General features: G+C 34.6%; 1 protein-coding gene across 2 annotated transcripts; it reads right to left on the reverse strand.

Annotated features, from left to right (window-relative positions):
- Nucleotides 1–847: 847 nt before the first annotated feature.
- On the reverse strand, nucleotides 848–21,305 carry LOC113196075 (sulfotransferase 1B1-like). Of its 2 annotated transcripts, none has more exons than XM_026407779.2 (8): nucleotides 21,168–21,305; nucleotides 16,885–17,068; nucleotides 16,482–16,610; nucleotides 12,563–12,660; nucleotides 7,913–8,039; nucleotides 7,176–7,270; nucleotides 6,059–6,239; nucleotides 848–2,932 (listed from the first exon to the last, which is right to left on the reverse strand). In XM_026407779.2, exons 2-8 carry the CDS (start codon nucleotides 17,030–17,032, stop codon nucleotides 2,820–2,822), a joined length of 891 nt encoding a protein of 296 aa, XP_026263564.1. In that variant the 5' UTR covers nucleotides 17,033–17,068; nucleotides 21,168–21,305; the 3' UTR covers nucleotides 848–2,819. The 2 variants fall into 2 exon arrangements, with proteins under 2 accessions (XP_026263564.1, XP_026263563.1); XM_026407778.2 differs by having other exon boundaries at nucleotides 16,885–17,071.
- Between the last annotated feature and the right edge of the window lie 1,144 nt (nucleotides 21,306–22,449).

The following is a 22,449-nucleotide window of genomic DNA, read 5'->3' on the forward strand; positions in this document are numbered from 1 at the left end:
ACCAATATGCCAATTTATTAACTAGTGAGATAGAAGCTATGAATTTTGATGCTTTACTTTCTACTAAGACATTTGACTACTTATATTTTGACGGTAGAAAATTAAATTAACCTCTAAATCAAGCATTAGATATCACAAAAAGTTACAAAAGTCAATGGCACACAGAGCCACCAAATAGTCTTCAATGAATTTCGTATGGCAAATAACAATAATTAACGTTGTATTAGATAAGTGCGGCTTAAAAAAGATTGCTGCTTAAGGTAACATTTTAATAACATAGAAATTTTGTTTATATATAACAAGTCCAAGCATCACAAATAATAATGAGACATTTGTGCAGATAACTTACTAAAAACTAGTGATTTCTAGGCCTATTTTTCCTTCTTGCCTTTGGTGAGTTTTCTGAAAAACTCTAGCAAAATAATTGGCTTTCACATCTCTTTAACATCAAGTATTTGAAATAGGTTGTACTACCTTCTTGTCTGTATATGAAAGGCACTGTGAAACATGGAGGAGAGTGTTGTGTCGATTAATGGTGAAATGGGGCATAGTACTCAAACCTCAAAATCCTCAAAGGGTGTAACTGTACCAAATGAAAAATAAGGCCAGGGTAGAAAGGGAGTAAATGGTGTGGGTAAGACAAGTTAGAGCAGGGTGCAGTGAAAGGGAATAGATTTCTGTGCTGTGAGACTTGTGGCAGATAAGGGAATATTCACATCATTGACAGATGTTTGTTACCACTGTCCTTACTTCATGGTACATCATTTAGGTAAAAAACAAACAAACAAACAAACAAAACAACAACAACATGAGAATGAAGTTAATGTAACTGTGTTTTATTTGGCAATTAAAAGAGAAATAGAAATAAAATTTATTTTTGAAAAATTAATTTGATGGCAGGTTTTTTATGGTTTCAAAACATATAGAGCAGTTCCAAAACTGAATTCTACTAGGAATGTGTGGCATTAAGAGTGACCTTTAAAGTGAGGGAATCAGAATGGATGATTGAAATATAGATTAAGGAATAAATAAGAGGCAATAAACCACAGAAAAGGAAAGGAAAATCTGGATTTTGTTTTCCACTCTACATCTAGTGCATAAAAAATACCTGGAGAATAGATGAATCCTACAGTATTTTGTTATTGTTGAACCAAGTCCAGTTAGAAACTTCTTCCTAAAAAGAAAAACTAGGGAATGGAGAAATTATTACATCCTGCTAGTGAAGACAACTAGTGCAGCCAATCTATTGCAAAGATTAAAGTCTAGATCAGAGATTTTTTCTCAATAACAGACAATAGTAGCAGAAGCCCTTATGTGTTAGGCCACATTATCTTAGTGTTAGCAAAGATAACAAAGCAAATAGACACATGATTGGCTTATGTTACTTCCTTCTTAACACCAGTATTAGCTGGAATTAATTCAAAATATCCCTAAAATCACAGGATTAACTCCCTAAAAGTATGTTTATAAAGCACATGAACACAAGTTTTGTACCCTGATTTGATTTATAGCATACACTGTAAATGTATAGAAGCAAATATTTCCAGAAGCAGAGGCAATCACTTATAGATTTGAAATATAAATTTGATTCCTTATCACTCTTCTGCTGGGATTAAAAAGGAGTGTAGTTACAGGCTGAAGGAGGGTTTCCAACTATTCCAGACTGAGAGCATACATTTGCAAAACTACAACCCACTGATATCTGTATTATGCCTCAGAGGGTCTGCAATGCATTTGAAGTCCCAACTCCTGAACATGAAAGGGACCAGCCCAGAGCACTCTAAGGAGCTTCAGTTTGGGAACTGTGGCTTTGGATTTAATTTGGCACATGCTGATATAAACTTCAGATAAAAGTTCTTGCTGCACATGGATAGAGGCATAGCTACATGCATGGAAGAACCAGAGTTGAAATATAAATGTTCCCAGGAAACGTCTATCAAAGAGTTGAAGCACGTAGCCTTAGTGTGGGATAGTAGGTAGGAGGGATACTGGGTCAGGAGGGCAGAGTGAGACTCAGACTAATCTTCTTGGATAGCAGACTGGAAATTTTTCAGCAGCATTTATAACCCTATCTTGGGTGCTCTTAGGGAATCCAAATCTATTTGGAGAAGATGAAAGTGACCAGAGCATGGCCATGTGTGATTTGTAGAAATTGAAAAGGGTCTGCTAAGAAAAGAGGACTCTCCACAGGAAGCAGGTCCTGGCCCTCACAGTAGTCTCTCAGAGACAAGCTCCAGTCCCCAGGGAAGACCTTAGAGAGAATAAGGTAGGTCTTTGCCCTTTTGAGACCTGGACATGAAATAAGGTATAGAAAAAAATATTTTCACTAGATCTGGAACATGAACTGTGTGTTATAGAAAAAGATGAGCTATGACTTCAAGAATAGCTTGACACCCAGTAAATAGTGGAACACAGTGTCCTGGGTAAATAATTCAGCAAAGGAAACCAGCAGAGGCAGAAAATACAGTGTTAGTTTGAAAAAACGGCATTTCTTAGACCACAGTAAGAGGGAAATGAACTTAACTAAGTCATAAGATATAGGAGACTGAAGAGGGTAAATACTGTCTTATCTGGTCTAATCTAGGAAAAGGCAGCATTGGCCTACAAAAAAGGGAATGATGGGCCTTGGCTTTAGGGATTTAGGAATCTCAGAGACAGTGGAACAAACTGAAGCCCGGATAATGATGCTGAAAAATCCAAAGTTTTAAAATCAAGGTCTTTCCTTCCTATAATCATTTGATTGTTCAGCCAAGTCATAACTGCTCTATTTCTAAAAACTGTGAGTCATCTCTTCTTTCTTCAATTTACAGTTCAGCACTTTAAATCTCTATGCAAAATCGAAGTGTAGTTCCAGACATTTCTTTTTTATAAAGGGCATCAAATTTCTCATTTTGGGCCACTGTGAAGTAATTTTTCCAGTCACCAGTAATCCCTAAAAATTAAAAAAAAAAAACAAGAAAACATATGAAAAATTAAAATATATCCATTATGAAGGAAAACCTAACATACACCAAAAGAACAATTAGAAGCCATAAGGAAAGTCTTGCTTGTGTATGAAAACTTTAAAGTGTCATTTACTAAAAAAGTTGGAAATTTCCTCTCATTTGTAAATGTGGCTTATAACTAAACACACAATCTAAAAAGTTAGAAGGATTAATTTTTGTATATAAATTCATGGAAGCGCAATTTTTTTCCTGAGATTCTTTTTTTTTTCCTGACTGTTCTGGGTCATGGGATTATCACTGAATCCTCTGGATCAATACTCAGGACTTATTATATTTCCTGAGTTACTTTGGGAAAATGTACAAAGAACAATCATTAGCCCAAAGAACCATGAAACAGAATGTGGATGTATAGTTTTCTAGCATTCATAAATAAAAATATAATGATACCTGGAAGACACTTGTTTTCCCCAAAATTCACCAGGTTTGCACTTGATTTTCAAGTTGGGTAAGAATAGCACTATAAAAACCACACATAGAACATCCCCCTAATATCTTTTTTACAATAAAATTCGGAGGACATAAATGTACATTTAAGCTCTAATACTTGGATGATTATAAAAATTCATTTTTAAAATTAATAAACTGTTAATGTGCTGCTAATATTCTAGGAGGAAATGCATTTTCCATTTTATGAAATATTGAATTATGAACTATGTTAATTCATGATACCTTAATAAAACTTACAGGTATTCTCAATGAAAAATATACTCCTAAACAAGGTTGCCATTCTGCTTATTATAATTTATTTTATGTTTACCAAATGGTAACAGCTCTTTGTAATGTACATGAAGATTTACACAAACAAAACACAGAAGAACACAAATTTAAGAAATAGAAAGTTATATGTGAAGCATTCTGGTGATCTTCTGAAATGTGCATCAATTATATAATATACATAAACACTTTGTAACAATTTTTTAAATAAAGTAAATGCTGGCCAAAGGCCAGATTTTTTTTTGTTGCTGTTAGTTGGGACATAGGAATAGACATTGGACATCATCTGTCCCCTCCTTTATGCTGACGATTGTGCCACTAAATGAGGACATTAATTTTTCCCATGAAGACATTTTTCCAATCTGGCTGTGCAAGGTTCCTGTGACCTACTTCACATTGATCCCTTTCCAGCTTTCATTTGTATGATTCTTAGATTCCATTGTCAGCTTTTTGAAGAAAATGTATTCGTCACTTATTCTTGAATGTCCTAAGTATGTGTTGCATGTAGGTATGCAGAAAGAGCATATCATATATGTGAATTACTGAGTAAATACAAGAATGAGTGAAGGACTGAACAGATGAATCTTGAACTATTTAGACCCATATTATTTATTACTTCTTCATGTATTATGTTTATAAAACACCCTAAACACTTGCATTTGATTTGCTACAATACTCCCACAAAAAAAACTTATGCCATAAGTGTTCATATTTTTCCCATTTTTGTCAATAATGTAGACAGAACTTTGGCAGGTGAATTAATGTATTCAGTATCATAGATTTTGGCAAATGCATAGCCTGGATATACACTAGATCTATCTACCACAAATGTTTTTTTCTTTATCACCACCAGAGGAAATGCAAAAACTGACCTCATTATTAGAAAAGCATGTACTCTTCCTGTTGAACTGGAGAAGTTAAATAATCCAGATAAAAGGTTGTTTCCTCTACATGTACATCTTAGTAGATGTCATAGGATGGCATCAATTTTTATCCAATTGGAAGTAACAAAAATATCTTGGAAATTACATTCAGTGATCTATCACTGAGAATTTGCTTAAAAAAGAGTTTTTAAATTTTCTTCTAGGGAGTGAAAAAAATACATTATATATCTTTTATATATTATATTTTATATTATATATTTTATACATATATTTATTTTTTGCTCCAATTATAATGTAATGTTTATAAAGAAAAGTCTGCCTTTCTCTCTTTTACTAGAGGTAATTTTTAAGATGTCATATGCAGTATTTTGCGGGGGAAAAGCTTAATTTGAAAACATTAAGTATATTTTATGTTTTAATGTTATCAAAACCTCTTTAGAAAAGAATTCATTGTATAACTCATTTCAAATTGATGGTTTTCATTCATGTGTTCTTGTGCAGAACACATTCATACAGTTATGCTTGCTTCCAAGAACTTTAACTGAAATTCTTCTCCACCCACTCACACAAGAAAGAATATTGAAATTATATGGTGATATAATTATTAGATGGATAAATTCTCAGATTTGATATAATTTGTTAAGTGTGTTTTTATTAATAGTAACACATTTTACATGTTTCCTATTATAAATCACAATATACACAATTTTCTTTTTTCTTTTTGTAATTTATTTAGAGACAGGGTCTCACTGAGTTGCTTAGGGCCTCACTTTTGTTGAACTCGTGATCCTCCTGCCTCAGCTGCCCAAGCTGCTAGGATTACAAACATGCACCCAGCCCACAATTTTCATAAATGTGGTAAAATTGTATTTTAACACCAAATTTTATATTCTCCTATGTTAAATCTGGACTTTGTTTCTGTTTCCTGTAATTCAGATAGTATCTGTAAGAAGCAGCAATTTCCCATAGGATTAAAAAAAAAAAAAAAAAAAAAGTCCTTCCTTTTGGTGAAGCTTCTTAGTGAAATAAATGATGACCACTATTTTCTAAATGATGTGGAGGCTGTAAAGAACAGAGTATGGTACTGAGTAAAATTTATATAATACTGAGGAGGAGAAAGGGGCCTATGCCAAGTTAGACAACGAATTAAAGAAGAATGAAGACGTTGTATTTTCACCACAATTCTCCAAGACCACTTCTATGTAGCAGAACAGTAAATAACAGGGGAAGTACTCCTCAGACATTTATTGTATTCTACAAACAGCTTTATACACATTACTTCATTTAATAATGTTGATGCAAATTGAGCACCTTTTGGTGCTAGGTATTATTAGAGTCCTATTTTTTACAGGTGAATAACCAAACCCTAAACAAGTTAAATAATGCAGGAGAGATCACAGAGCTAATCATCCAGAAGAAAGTAAAACAAGAGGTTAAAATGAGCAAAGTGTTTACCTTTGCGCATGAAAGGGGATTTGCTGTGATCCATTACTGCAGTGGGCAGGTGTGTGTAATTCACCAGAGGATTGTCCTTCATCGCTTCAAATGAGGTGTGATGGATGATCTTATCCAAGACCTCATCATTCAGGTTCTTCTCTAAAAATCCAGTAATCTTCTTGATTTCCTCCTTTGGATTCTATCAGTGGGTAAAACACACATCCAAGGAAATGATGGGAGTATAAATGACTATCATAATGTAAAAAAACACAAAGTTGACCCCAAATGTTGAAGGAAATTTATAATTAGTTGTGTTCATTTTCCATAATTTTTAAAAGTAATTAAAATTATTGAAGATTTGAAATTTGCCTTGATAACTAATAGAACATGTTTTGGGCATAAAATATATTTTTTAAAAAAATAGAAGACTCCAGGGATCGGTGGTAGCGTGTTTGCCTAGCATGCTTGAGGCATGGGCTCAATCCAAGCACCTCAAAAAAGTATAAAAAAGAGACAAGACTATAAGGTGCAAAGATATCAAGAACTAAATTACTCATTAACTATTAAGAATAAAATGAACAAAATATGAAAAGTGGGTCATTCTCAGTTGCTAATGATGAAAACTCACCTTTGTAACTTCATTAAAAGCAAATAAACCTCCATGGATATATCTAGAAGATTTGGGGGAACTCAAACTGAAGTTGAGAAAGATGAGTTACAATTTACCAAAATGCATTGCCTATTCCTGTGTTGGACAGTGACATAAATATTCATGAGGAAAATGAGCCTGGACGTGATCGCAAACATTTCAAAAAGAAAAACAACTGAGTCAATGGACAGTATACAGAGGATGATCATGAGTATGAAATCTGGAGAAATTTAGGAGACAATTTCAAAAGGAAAGGATGCTCAAAGAAACACAGTGGTTAAGAAATGAGAGGAATTAATATTCGTCACTGATTTCTCAATTAGAAAATTGTTAATGATTCTATCAAGATTCAGATAAGCAGACATGGAGGATAAGAAAGCAGTGATATTATTTTGGAATTGAGACTAGTTTCAAAAATAAAGATTAATTGTTTTACCCTAGGAGAGGGCAAAGATATTATCCATTATAAATATCCACCACTTTTACCTCTTTCATATCTTCATAGTACAAGAAAAGTATCGGATGTTCTTCCTTTTTCTTCCACCAGCTCTTAACGTGATTAAACCAAGAACCATAGGCCACTAAAACCAGAGAAAAAGTCCATTTCCAAAACATTCATCAAATCATTTTTTTCTGAACAATAAGTTAAATTGTAAAGACATTTTGTGGAATTTAGTAATCATGGGAATTGAGAATATAAGATCAATTTTAAGAGGTAAAATTAGTCATTTATGGATGTACAAGCAAATAATTTTCTTTAAATATGAAATACAAAGGAAACATTTCAGATAAAAATACAATGACTGCCAATAAATTATATTCAGTCTCACATGGAAGGAAACTATTCTCATACAAATGTTTTCTATCAAGTATCTATTACAAATGCAGGTGTAACAGAGCTAACTAATGATTTGAGCAAGTTAAGCCATGTCTATTGTGAGCACAGACTGAGAACAGATTCCTAGCAACTGGGAAAGGATTCTAAAATACTTTTATTATGCTAGTGATCGATATCAGGTCAGTTGACTAATTTTCTAAAATGGAATTTGAATGTATTTGTGCTGAGTTTGAAATACTTATTTAAAAAAAATAAGTTTTGAAATGAAAATCCATAACAGTAATGACTAACAGTACTGTTTAAAATTAAATATATGTGTGTGTGTGTGTGTGTGTGTGTGTGTGTGTGTGTGTGTGTGTGAATTTTAAGCTAAAGATCACTTAACCATTTCCAGTCATGAATTTCTCCAGATATTCTTCCCATGTTCCAGGAAGAGGGTGTAAATTATTCATTAAGTCAAAATGGTAAAATGATACTGCAACATCCTTGGCATTTCGAGCAACATAAATCATCTGCAGGAGAGAGGAAAAAGAAAATAAAATGAAAGTTATTCACAAAAGAAAAAAAAACACTCATAGATAATTAAAATGGCAGAGTGCTTTTTCTCCTAGAAACTGTGAACCATAATGCTTCTTCATCAACACTTCAAATATAGAATTAATTTAAGTAATTTTTCTGGTAGAGCAATGTTTTTTTATGAGATAAGAAGCAGAAAGTTCTGAGTGCTTTGGAAAAAGCCTTGTCACTTTCTGGCTCCTTTGACTCTGGGATCCATGAATAAACAGCGACATCTTCAGGAAGAACAGAGAATAACAAGCAAATTGAAAATAAGAAAATTGTGAGGCTTTGGTGGAAGCATACAACAGGTTGAAAAAGATAAAGGTTAAGGAGGAAATAGAAAGCAAGGACAGTCATTAAAATGAGTTTTTGTGGGCATTCAGTTCAAAAACTGGAAGACACAGATTCACTCGCCTCTGCTTTTCTCCTCTAAGAATCACTAAAGTCCTAAAAATTTAACACAGTGATATAGGAACTCTGGAACTGAATAACCTGAAGAAACTAATATAGTAAGCTCCCTCTGGATTTTCTTTTTATCTCCTGTATGCTCTTGAACTGGACAACAAGGAGCTTTGTGACCTCGAACCTTTAGCAAGCATAAACCAAATAAAACAAAACCTAACTTCTAGACAAAGGATCATAAAATAAGAAGCCCAAAAAGACATAGCGGAAAATCCCAAACTCTGTTCTATACTTGGGCCCGTCTACATGACCTGATGCCCCTCGTTTTCCCAGCTTCTGATCCACAGTTGAGGCCCCCATGGGTAGTTCCATGTACCACAGCAGCAAAGCTCTGTTTCTGCATGCCCTCCACCAGGTGGCACAAGGAGACCCAGCCATCAAGGCTCTGTCCTCCTTTAATAGGTCAGTCAGCATTAGCCAGTGGTCCTAGGAGGTACCATACGCCTCTGCATAAGGAATGAGCAGGGACAAAGAAAGATCACCAACAACCCCAGAATGTCAACACAACAAGAAAAACATTGCACAGACTTAGGAAAAAAAAACTCCTATAGGAACAAATTCCCCAAAATACAGTAAAAATCTATATGGTAAACCTCAACAGGGTGAATAACTACTAAAACTAATCCTAAAAACATAGTCAAAATATCCAGGATATAAATAGAAATAATCTGTCTTTCTAAATACTAGGAAAATTACAATTTAAATGTAGAAAGACAATAGACACCAATACTGAGATGAATTGAATTCTGAGTTATCTAAACAGGATTCTAAATCAACTTCATAAAGATGTTATAGCACTCAATTAAATTTTTTCTTTAAACAAATGAAAACATAGATAGGAAAGATGTGTTATACATGAAAAGTTTTATATACATGGAAATAATAGACCTAAAATCTACCATAACTGAAATAAAAACAGCTTACTGGGTGGACTTAATAATACAGTAGCCATAATAGAGGATACAATTAGCAAACCTGAAGATACATCAATAGAAGTAACTTGATGTAAACAACACAGAGAAAAAAGACTGAAGAGAAATGAACAGAATCTTAGGGATCTGTGAAACCATAATGAAAGATCTCTCAGTCATATATTCAGAACTCCAGAATAATATGAGAAAGAAAAAAACTGAAAAAAAAATATTTTGGAGAATTAATGACTAAAACCTCCCAAATTGTTATGGCTTGTACATGAGGTGTCCCCCCAAAGCTTCTGTGTTAATCCAAAAATTCCAGAGGTAAAATGATTGGATTGTGAGAGCTAAAATTAATCAGTCCATCCTACTTTGAATGGACTAACTAGGGGGTAACTATAGGCAGGTGGGGCATGGCTGGAAGAGATGGGTCACTGGGGGCATGCACTGGAAGGGTTCAACTTCCCTGTGGTTCCTTCCTCTCTCTTTCTCTGTTTCTTGGTCACCATGAATAGAGCAGTGCTCTTCCACCACGCCCTTCCTCTATGATGTACTACCTCACTTTGGGCCTAGAGCAATGGAGTCAGTCCACCATGGAACATCCTTTGAAACCCATGAGCCCAAAATATCTCTTCTACCTCTAAGTTGCTCTATTCAGGTATTTTGGTCACAGTAACAAAATGTCACAGCTAACACTCATATATATTAAAACAAATAAATCTATAGATCCAAGAAGCCAAATTAACTCCAAAAAGGAGAAACCAAATAAAGTCAGACCAAGACAACTTTGTTAATAAACTTCTAAATATAAGGGCAAATAAAAACCTTAAAACCAGCCAGAGAGATACCACATTGCCTTTTAAGGATCATTGATGTGAATGGCAATGAACTTCTCATTCAAAATCATGAAGGCCAAAAAGAAGTGGCAAGATACTTTTCAAGTACAGAAATCAAAATATTGTCAACTGCATATCTGTATGCAGGTAAAACTCTACTTCCAGCAGGAAGGGAAATAAGACATTATCAGATAAGGGGTATGAAAAAAAAAAAAAAAAGCTCTTACTTACAGACCTATCTTAAGGAAGGGCTAATCGAAACTCTGAAGAGAAAGGAAATAACCACAGAAGAATGGAATCTTCAGAAAGAAAAAAAGAGCAAGAAAATGGGTTAAAGAGAAGTAAACAGAATGTCTTTGGCTTGGCAAGTTTTTTCTTCATATTTTATAATTGAAGCAAAGGTTAAAAGAACATCTGTTGAGGCAATTTATTCATGTCCAGGACAACAGTTCAGACCATTATGTTTAACACATGGAGAGGGTATAGGAAATAAAATTGAAGTAAGAAAATGTTCACAACAATAGTCTATGATAAGTTATGTATGTTTATATGTTTATAGTAACATCTAGAGCAGTCGCTGAGAAAACCATATCGAAAAACAAAACAAAAAAAGAACAAAAAACTCAAAAACATTAAAAGTAAGTGAAAATGACCCTCTTAAAACATTCTGGTAAAGTAAGAATGGAAAAATGCAGAAACAAAGATATGACAACAAAAAAAAGAAAAAACATGACAGATTTAAGTTTTTAAATGTCAATTTTTTTTCAAGGTAAATGGTATAAGTATATGAATTTAAAGACAAATTGGCAGAAAGAAAAACTAGGAGTGTCTGTGTGAGTATTAGACAAGGTAAAATTCAGTAGAAAAAATTACTAGGGACAAGAAAGGACATTGCATAATGACAAAAGGATGAACCTACTGGGGAGATCATGCAGTCCTAATGCCCAAGCACAAAAAAATATAACTTCAGAACACACAAAGCAAAACCTAGTAAAGCTGAAATCAGCAATAGACAAGTCAAAATTTATAGTTGGGGGCATTTATACTCTACCCTCACCAACTGACCAAACCACCAACGGGTAGAAAACAAGCAAAGACAAAGAATTGAATAATATTATCAAGCGATGGGGTCTAACCAAAATTTATAGAATGTTTCAACCAAAAAAGAAAAATGCACATTCTTCTCAAATGCCCATGGAACATTCACAAAAATAGAGATAAAATATAAGATATTTTAAAAACTAAAAATTATATAATGTATGGTCTTTGATGAAAATGGAATCAAACTAGAAAGCAATAACCAAATTGCAACATGAAAACTTTTAAACACTTGGAAATTAAAGAACACACTTTCAAATAATCCTACAGTTAAAAAAATGGAATAAAAACATTCATAGTACTGAATGAAAATCAAAGTACAACATATCAAAATTTGTGAGATGAAACCAAAGCAATTCTGAGAGGAAATTACTGCACTAAATTCTAACTCTAGAAGAAAGGCACCAAATTAATAATCCACATGTTTATGTGAATAAATTAGAAAAGGGAGGGTAATTAAATACAAACAAGCAGGAGAGAAATAATAAAGATAAAAGAACAAATTCATGAAAATAAAAGTAGAAATATAATGGAAACAAAAATCTATTTTTTAAAATAAAATTGATAACCCTCTAGCAAGAACAACAAAGATAAAAGAAAGAAGATCCAAACAACTAAGATAAAGAACAAAACAATGGGTAGTATAACAAATCCTAAAATCACTATAAGAATAATATAGGTGTATATTATATGAATAATTTTTCATTAATAAGTTCAACAACTTAGAAAATTTCTCACAGATAACAAACTAGCAAACTAGCAGGTAAGATAAAATAGATAACCTGAACAGCATTATAGTTATTGAAGAATTTAATTTGGAATTTAAAACTTACTACAAAGCAAACATAAAGGCACAAATAAATGTTCACTGAAGATTTTTACCATACAATTAAGAACCAGCACTCTTATGTTAAGTTTTTGTAGAAGGCCACATTATCCAGAGGAATGAAAGTAGTAACACTGTCCTTAGGTGAGGATTCTGTTGCTACTAAAGTTTAGATAACTTAAACATGGAAGCTTACACTAATTTTTAAAAATTGAAACAATTCCTCATATAGCTCAGTGGTCATGGTCACAAATCAATTAAACATGTGGCCATTTTCTTACTATGTGCATGGTAAAGAGACAGGGTCACATTTTAAAATCAGCTTCCAATGTAGCATCTACCTTGCAGTTGTCCTCCCAGAAAGACTTAGGAAGAAGGTCAGTTGGTAGATGTGTCTTCACAAGACGAGGTGATGGATTCTTCTCTAAGTGTTCTATACCTGGGGAATTTTAGTTTGGCATTTAGAAATATTAGAGTCTCCAAGGAGCCTGTATTTTCTCATCTTCCCAACCAATATTTCAAGACATTTTGAGCAGCATATCATGTAATTAAATGCTGTACCAATTCATTTCTCTGTATTCCAAGGGGGAGTGTTGTGTAATAGTTGAGTGTTCAATTTGAGACTATCCTTCCTGTGTTGAAATACTATTACTTATTCATTTTGAGATATTTAAAAAATATTTGAGTCTCCATGCTTCATTTCCCCTTTCTCCAAATCGGGGGATAGAAATGCCCACTTTAGTAATTTGAAGTTTTATCCTCTCTCGCAGCTCTTTATTCCAATAAATTTTAAGGTATTATGCATCCTTCCTTTGTTTTTCACAATATTATTTATATCCAATATAACATTTAAATTAACTTCTAATCCTATATAATATTTTCACCTTCTGCATAGAAAGGTCTACCCACATAAAATTGCATCTGATTACACACTGAAAACAATAATTGTTTCTGATGTATGCAATGATTGCTTTATTGCTGGGGGAAGGAGATGCTGGGAATTGAACTCAGAAGCACTGGATCACTGAGCCACATCACCAGCCCAATTTTGTATTTTATTTAGAGACAGGGTCTCACTGAATTGCTTAGGTGCCTTGCTTTTGCTGAGGCTGCCTTTGAACTCTCGATCCTCCTGCCTCAGCCTCTTGTGCCACTGGGATTATAGGTATGTGACACTGCACCAGGCTGCAATAATTTCTTATATATGTTAAAAGTCTCTCAGTCGCCATTATGACACTCTCTTCACATGTTCTATATGATACATATTTAAGTTTGTTTACTTTTTTAGTTACTTTTACCATACCTCCTACCCATCTTCACCCCCAAACACACTCAATACAATGAATATTCCAGCAGAACAGGAAAGTAACTCATATTCTTCATCCAGGGATGTCCAGTAGAGCAGAGTGGACAGCACATGATTAGCATTAAGAAGAACCTTCTTATGTCAATAAAAATAGGATTGGCAGAAGCAAGATATCCAGTTAAATTTTAATTTTATATTAAAAAATAGATCTTGTTAGCGTAAATATCTCCTATACAACAATGGTTACTTTTCTGAATTTTCAATTTAATTGAGTTTCTTGTATGTTATCTGAAAACATTAATTAGAGATGTATAAAATTCCACTAGGGATCTTATTATACTTCTAATGTGGCTGCAGTCCCTTTACCAATCACAGAGAAATGAGAAATTATAATTTTCCATAATTCACTCTTCCCAAATGTCCATGAAATGAACTTGCTTCTGTTATTTTTATGAAGTCTTCCCTTCTTTCCCTTCTCTATCTTACAATCATTTTGTCATGTGAATATCTTTAAATGTGCCCTTCTTATCCACAAATATGCATGCTAAGAAGACACAAAGACATCACAATAATCTCCATTCAGGCTCCAGAGTAAATCTGAAAGCCAGAGTCTATCCTCATCTCCTAGCTGAACAACTATTCCCTCTCTGGCAGCCCTACCCAGCATTCCTCAAATCCTAACCCTGCTTCATACCAATAATCCTTGACTCTTTGTCTCAGATTATTTTGGATCAATCACTTTTTCATTTCACACTTTCCTTTGGCTGAGCAATATTCCATTGTGTGTAATGTACCACATTTTCTTTACCCATTCATCTGTTGAATGGCACCTAGTTTGGTTCCATAGCTTAGCTATTGTAAATGGAGCTGCCGTGAACATAGATGTGGCCAATCACTATAGTATGCTGATTTTAAGTCCTTTGGGTTTATGCTGAAGAGTGGGATAAATGGGTCAAATGATGGTTCCATTCCAAATTCCAAATTTTCTGAGGATTCTGGATTTGAAGTCTTACCTCATTGTGGAACTTGCCTCAACATAATCCTTCAGTTTCCAGCCTTATCAGTTTGCCCTTAGCCTACAACCACAGTAAGGACTGATACCCTTTCAGTTGATCCCTGCCTGCCTATGGAAGTTATTAGTCCAGCCTATCTGCTGAGGGATACATCCTCCATGGGAGAGGGTTTGGATTCTGCTCTTGATATTAACAGGAAGGTTAATACCACCATCCATCTTCTTATCTCTGGTTTCCAGAAGTACTCAAGAGACAAACTTCCCTTCAGCTACCCTTCAATCATGCCTATAGGACTCCATGCTCTTTCCCTCCCTCCTAGGTAAATGACACTTTCTTTTCCGTGTCTTTTGGCAACTCCTATTTCCCTACCAAGCCTCCACATCTTGGTGGTTTCCACAGAGTTCTGTTCTTCTCATATTTTCCTGATATTTTTCCTTGGGCAGTACCATGACTTTCCATGCTAGTTATGCTGTGGCCCTAATGCATATATTTCAACATGTTCCAAATACTATGATTTTAATTCATTATTTAAATTTCTCAGTGCCATCTCAAACCTACCATTTCAAAGCTGATTATTAATTGTCTTACACCCAGATGTATTTCTGTCCAAATATTTTCCATAGTAGTAAATGGTTCCATAGTCCACTTGATTGTTTTTAATAAAACTATGGGAATCACCCTTAATTAATACATTTCCCTTATATTTCTTATACAGTTCATCAATACAATAGATACAACATGTATCTTGTTTGGAATCTTCAATTCCATCTCTCTCAGAAGTCAGTGGAATAATTACATTTTAAATAATAAAAATAACACAGCTTTATATCTCTTCCTTGCTTAAAATTCTTCTTTTGCACTGTTTAGAATAAAATTGAAGGCCACATTAAGAATCACAAGCCTCACATAATTTATCCTTGCTTAATCTCTGCTTTACATGCTTATTTCCCCTCTTTCAGTGGTCACTTTTTAGTCCGTGTCCTACACCAGGGTAATTTCTACATCAAGGTGCTTATGCCAGCCTGGTGAGGTGGCACATTTCTGTATGGCATAGAAGGCTAATAAGGCAAAAAGATTGTGAGTTCAAAGCCAGCCTCAGCAAAATTAGGCATTAAGCAACTCAGTAAGACCCTGTCCCTAAATAATATACAAAATAGGGCTGGGGATGTAGCTTAGTGGTTGAGTGTCCCTGAGTTCAATCCCTGGTACCCTTCCACTCCAAAAAAAAAAAAAAATAGACCCTTATGCCTAATGCTTTGCCTTCTTGGAATGTGCTTTTTCCAACTGTGTGCATAGTTTTGAGTTTTAATTCCAGTAACTGCCCCTAATATCCAACCTAAAGGAAACTCTCCTATTATTCTCTTTCCTAGCATCTGATACTTTATAAAAACTAATAATATTGAGATGTTATTAATGTATTCACAATTTCATTGTCAAAATACATTTGTAAGCTTCCCGGGTATAAATATATAAGTTAATAATCATTTTGTAACTGACTAATAGCACAGTGAAGTTCTTAAGAAGTACTCAATAAATATTTGTGGAATGAAAAACAAATTTTATTAATAAATTCTGTTCTTAAAACAGAGTTGGTACTTCTTTGCCTATTAAATTACAAGAATGTCCCAAGTTTGAAATGATTGTTTCATTGTGACAAATTCTGTACGATAAAAGCCAATGAAGCATGAGGAATGCTATTCATATTATTAACGAAATTTTTAACTGCTTTGTACTCTTGAACTCTTTCATCTTTTGTATCATACCTGGATATGCAATAGAATAAGCAACAGTTCTTTATATGACTTGGTAATACTATTGCTTGCAAACTCTCATGTCATGCTGCCAAATCTATGAATTTCTTTGAGTGGCTATCACGAATATAATAATACACATCTATGTAAACAATACTACAAAATTACAATGACCAGGTGACAAATTTACCTGATATATTTAATCCAGGAACAGCCATTTCCAGCATGGGAACTTTAGTAGTAATAACATCTCGCTTACATTTTTCAACATCTCCACCATTTAGAACCATGTCCAAGATTTCACTAATCCAAGTGGTACCTGTAGGAAAAATAAAAAGGAATTATTTTTATAGTAAGCACCTAATTATAGTAGGAAAAGTGAAAGCCTGCCATCTTACTATAATCTATTAGAAAAAAAGTAATCCTGAGTTTCCATTTCTATACCACAATGTTCATTTTAATACACTGGAAAGAGATAGTGGCACTGAGGGATAGGAATGTTAACTTCACATAGGATGATATTTTACAGAGAAGTTGATTCCAGAAAGTGAAAGTTGAAGTCAGACCTGCATCAGTCAGGCTGCAGAGCTCACCTGATTTGGGGTAAGTGGCTATCACAATGTCATCTGGCCTGCTGCGGAACTGTTCAATCCTTTCCCAGTTGTGCGCAAAAGCATAGACCATGGGGTAACCATGGACTGTCTTCAGATTTTTTCTCAGGACATCACTTTGGGAGGTCATTTTTATAGCAGATTGTATAAATACTTAACAGACTTCCTACTGACAGTAAAATCATAGAGAAATAAAGATATTAGAAATCAGAATCTGAGTGAAAAATATCATCCTTTACACAGTGCAATATAACAGAAAGCAAACTGGCCTTTAACACATGGAGTCCACAAAGATCTAAAGGCAAAGGGCATTTTTGTAAGCATAAACATACAAATTGCAACAGTAGCAAATTGCTCAGCAACAGAGAACAAAGGTCTTTAGCAGAAACTTTGGAAACAAATAGGAGTACACATCTTATTTTCATTTTAAAATCATGTTTCATAGAAATAGGCTAAAAGATCAGGATTTACACAAATCAAATCTTTCATAATAATTATCAGTTTAGTTGTACCTTATTTTTCCTTAAAGGAAGTCTATTCTCATTCCTACCCTTTCTCTGTAGAAAATGCATGTGTTTTCTCTGTCTACTTCTAGGATTGTTTACTTTATACTGGTTTTGAGCAATCTAATTATGGTGTTTCTTGGCGTCATTTTGTGTGTGTGTGTGTGTGTGTGTGTTTACAAGCATACACTTCAGCTATACTGAGTTTGATGGAAATGTGAGCTACGGTTTCTATTAAACTTGGATAATATTAGCCATTATTTCTAATTTTTATTTTTATTTTATGTACTATTTTACATTTATCAAATTAACTAACAACGATTATTCAAACTGCAGTCCATGTACAATCATAATGTGCTATTGGTCTCATCTTAAAGTTTGTTGTAAATGTGGAATCTCATGTACCAATCTAGAATCAGATTTTTTAATTTAAGCATAATATTCAAATAATCATTTCCTCCTTAATATTTGAGAGGAAACTTTAAATCACCTTTAACTTAGTCTTCAGTGATATAGGGTGTGTATAAATGATTTATCACAAAGAATTCAATGGCTTCTAGAAAATAAATTGCATTGATTTTGGTAACATGCAATTTTTTCTATTTTTTTTTTCTTTGAACCAGGGTTTGAACTCAAGGGGACTAGACCAGCGGGCCACATTCCCAGTCCTATTTTGTATTTGATTTAGAGACAGGATCTCACTGAGTTGCCCAGTGCCTCATTTTTGCTGAGGCTGGCTTTGAACTCATGATCTTCCTACCTCGGTCTCCAGAGCTGCTGGGATTATAGGCCTGTGCCACCCCATTTGGTCTTTCCTAATTCTTACCCACTCTGAATATACATCTTTCATACTGTAGATGACGTAAAGAAACAGAGCTTTAGAGTATATTCCCAAAGACATATAAAAGGAGTGGCAACCCAAGAATGGATTTCTACTGTATACTTAATCATTCTGCACACTGACTATGGGCCCAACCTAGAGTTCAAAGTTGTCTCAAGTCTCTCATTCAAATAGGGTGTTCACAACTTGTAAGGGCATTTTTCTTCAATGAAGAAATTCCTCTCTGACTACAAGTTCAGGCTGTTTATGCTCAAAGAATGTTGCCAGAGAAAGATGGAATGAGTAACAAAACACAGTAAGGGGGCCAATTCTAACACATACCAGTCACATCTGGGAAGTGGGTGTGGCCAAATCAGGAAGCTCCAGGAGATTAGACCTGAGTTAGCATCACTTATCCTAATCATTGGCTGATGGTGAGTTCAGAATTGTAGGGGAAGGGCCACACAGAGGGGAGGGCTGGAAAACCTAAGATGATTAGTGTCATTGACCAGATGTGCAGGAAGAGGGTTGTCACTAAAAATTAAAAAAAATATATAGTTTTTAAAAACCTTTTAAACCCACAGAACAGTGACAGGCAATCTTTGTGGTGACAAATTATAGTCTCCATGACATATGAAATCTTTCTGTTCAAGTTGAGCCATAGGCTGGAAATTAAAATGTCTAAGATCAAATTAAGGAAGATGAATGGATTAAAAGAAAAAAAAACAATGCCCCTCTTAGGAGAAATGGAGTCATTTGCCATTAAAACTAAATGACTCTTAAGAAACCCAGAATAGCTAAAGCAATCCTTAGCAAGAAAAGTGAAGCAGAAGGCTTCACAATACTAGAACTTAAACTATACCACAGAGCTATAGTAACAAAAATGACTTGGTATTGGCACCAAAATAGACTTGTTGACCAATGTTACAGAACAGAGGACACAGAAACATAAACACACATAAATACAGTTATCTCATACCAGACAGGAGTACCAAAATCATTCACTGGAGAAAAGATAGCATGAATTTTAGCATGATTTTCAAATAATCATTTTGCCCTTAATATTTGAGAGGGCACCATTCAACAAATGATGCTGGCAAAACTGAAAACCCATATACAGCAAAATGAAATTAAACCTCTATCTCTCACTCTGCTCAAAAATCAACTCAAAGTGGATCAAAGACTTAGACACTAGAACAAAGAGCCTGGGCCTAAAAAAAGAAAAAATAGATCCAAATCTTCACCATGTTGGCCTGGGATCTGACTTCCTTAACAAGACTCCTAAAGTGTAAGATGTAAAATCAAGAATTAATAAATGGGATGGATTCAAATTAAAAAGTTTTTTCTTAACAAAGCAAATAATTAATAACGTGAGGAGAGACCCTATAGATTGTGAGGAAATCTTTACCACATACACCTCTGATAAAGCATTAATCTCTAGGACATATAAAGAACTCAAAAAACTTAAAATAAAACAAAACAAAAAAACACAAATAACCCAATCAATAAATGGGCTAAGGAACTGAACAGATACTTCACAGAAGAAGATATACAATTGATCAGCAAATATATGAAAAAGTGTTCAACATCTCTAGCAATTACAGAAATGCAAATCAAAACTACTCTAAGATTTCATCTCACTCCTGTCAGAACGGCAATCATGAAAAATACAGGCAACAATAAATGTTGGTGAGGATGAGATGAAAAAGGTACACTCATACATTGCTAATGGGACTTTAAATTAGTGCAACCACTGTGGAAAACAGTATGGAGATTCCTCAGAAAACTGGGAATGAACCATTTGATCCAGCTATCCCACACCTTGGTTTATACCCAAAGGACTTAAAATCAGCATACTATAGTGATGCAGCCACATCAATGTTTATAGCAGCTCAATTCACAACAACTAGATTACGGAACCAACCTATTGAAGTGTCCCTCAATAGATGAATGAATAAAGAAAATGTGGTATATACATGCAATGGAAGATTACTCAGCTTTAAAGAACAGTGAAATCATGGCATTTGCCAGTAAATGGTTAGAGTTGGAGAATATCATGCTAAGCAAAGTAAGCCCATCCTATAAAACCAAAGGCCAAATATTTTCTCTAATATGCAGATGCTAATTCACAATATGATGGGGGAGCACTAGGGAAGAATAGCAGCACCTTAGATTGGGTAGAGGGAAATGATGGGAAGGGAGGGGAGGAAATGTGGGGATAGGAAAGACAGTATGAAAATGAAACAGACATTATTACTGTGTGTATATATGTGACTACAATATGATTCTGCAACATGTACACCCAGAAAAATGAGAAATTACATGTCACCTATGTATGATATATCAAAGTGCATACATGCATTCTACTGTCATGTAGAACTAATTAAAATAAATGAAAAAAAATTAAAGCTAAAATTAAAAAAAAAAAACTAAATGACTCTTAATAAAAACACACATTCTTTAATTCATTCCACAGTAACAAAATTTGACTCTATCAGGTCCACATCCAGTTTCAGCTCCTGGAATAAATGTAGTAAACAACACAGTCTGTATTCTGGAATGTGCTTCAGAGTGATGTGTGTGTGTGTGTGTGTGTGTGTGTGTGTGTGTGTGCGTCTAGAAGACAGGGAAAGAAAAGAAAGACGAGGCCTTAAAGAGGATTTCTTTATCCTGAAGTGCCTTGATTTCTCAAGAGAAGATCTCCAATCCTGGCAATGCTTCAGAAGCATTCCACTGAACCCAGAAAAATATGTGAACATTGAAAACTTGAAAGATTCTTCATGACATAAACAACAGAACTGAGTTTCCCATGGGAAAAAAAATTAGAATTATGCAAAGAACAATCAAATTAGGAAACTGCTCAAAACAGAAATTATTCTAACTAGCATAATGCTCAGTAGATATTGGACAAAATCTTTAAGAGATTAAAAAGAAAATTTTACCTTTCAATGTAGCCTCCTCTCCAGAAAGTAAACAAGTGTAAGGACAGAACCCAGCACTGCAGTCAAAAGTGATAGCATTCTCCGATTCCACCGGCAGTTACATAGTGACCAGTTTGAACTGCACACACACACACACACACACACACACACACACACACACACTCTCACAGAGCAGCCCTGTTGTCTCCACAGCTGGCAGAAACAGGAAGCCAGGAAAAGGAAATGGAGGAGGGTGGTGACCAGAAGTGAGCTCAGGCTAAGTTTGCTTAGAACTGAATTCCCTCACAGGCTGCAAAGGATCTGAAGGAAATGCAGAGGGAAAGCACATGCAGAGTCAGTGGGTCAGAATATTTTGCCTCACTACTAAGAATATCTTCTAATAATTTCAACCATGATGAAAAGTGGTTGTGATGTACATGTATGTTTTCATCTAGACAAAACATGAGTTTCCAATATGATGGAAAGATCAAGTGTAACAAAGATACACTGAAGATGAACATTTATTTGGAGAGCAGAAACAGAGATGGTTTCATAATGCTTTTTGTCACCCTATTCATTTCAACAACCTCTCAGCTTTTTTTTTCTTTTTATAATGCTGACTGACTCATATAAATAGATAAGGAGTAAACTAGAAGCTGGTAGTGTGCATGAAGGGGAAAAATTGGGGGCTCAGAAATATACCTTTGTCCTCCACCACTTAAGTACCCATGAGATTTTCTTTATTCCACTTGCTGAAATGGATCCTTTGGTTAATTGCATTCAACTCAAATTTAGCTACAATGACAATCACTAAGCCACTGCTGAGTGGCTAAACTTGTGTAGCCCAAGAAAGTCAGGAAACTGTGAAAGAAACCAAAACATTCTGTTACACCAGCAATTTTATTTACAGATTCTTAAGGAAATTTTTCAAGGGTGTTGTGATTTTAGCATATGTTCCCAGCAGATAATTCAGAATCTCAAGTATATACTTTGAGAAGTTTGTACCAATTTAAATTAATATCAGCAGAGTATCAACATACTGAGGCATGAGATTGAAATGTGGAGGTCTGAGAATGGGATCCCACTATCCTAGATTAAAACCGTCGGCAAGGGGCTGTGACTGTAGCTCAGTGGTAGAGCACTTGCCTAACACCTGTGAGGCACTGGGCTCAATCCTCAGCGCCACATAAAAATAAATAAATAAAATAAAGGCAATTTAGTGAAATCCTATCTCAAAATGAAAAATAAAAGGGGCTTGAGATGTCACTCAGTGGTAAAGTGCTCCTGGGTTTGAAACCTAACT

The sequence above is a fragment of the Urocitellus parryii genome, chromosome 10 (genome assembly GCF_045843805.1).
Source record: "Urocitellus parryii isolate mUroPar1 chromosome 10, mUroPar1.hap1, whole genome shotgun sequence".
NCBI classification, from domain to species: domain Eukaryota; kingdom Metazoa; phylum Chordata; class Mammalia; order Rodentia; family Sciuridae; genus Urocitellus; species Urocitellus parryii.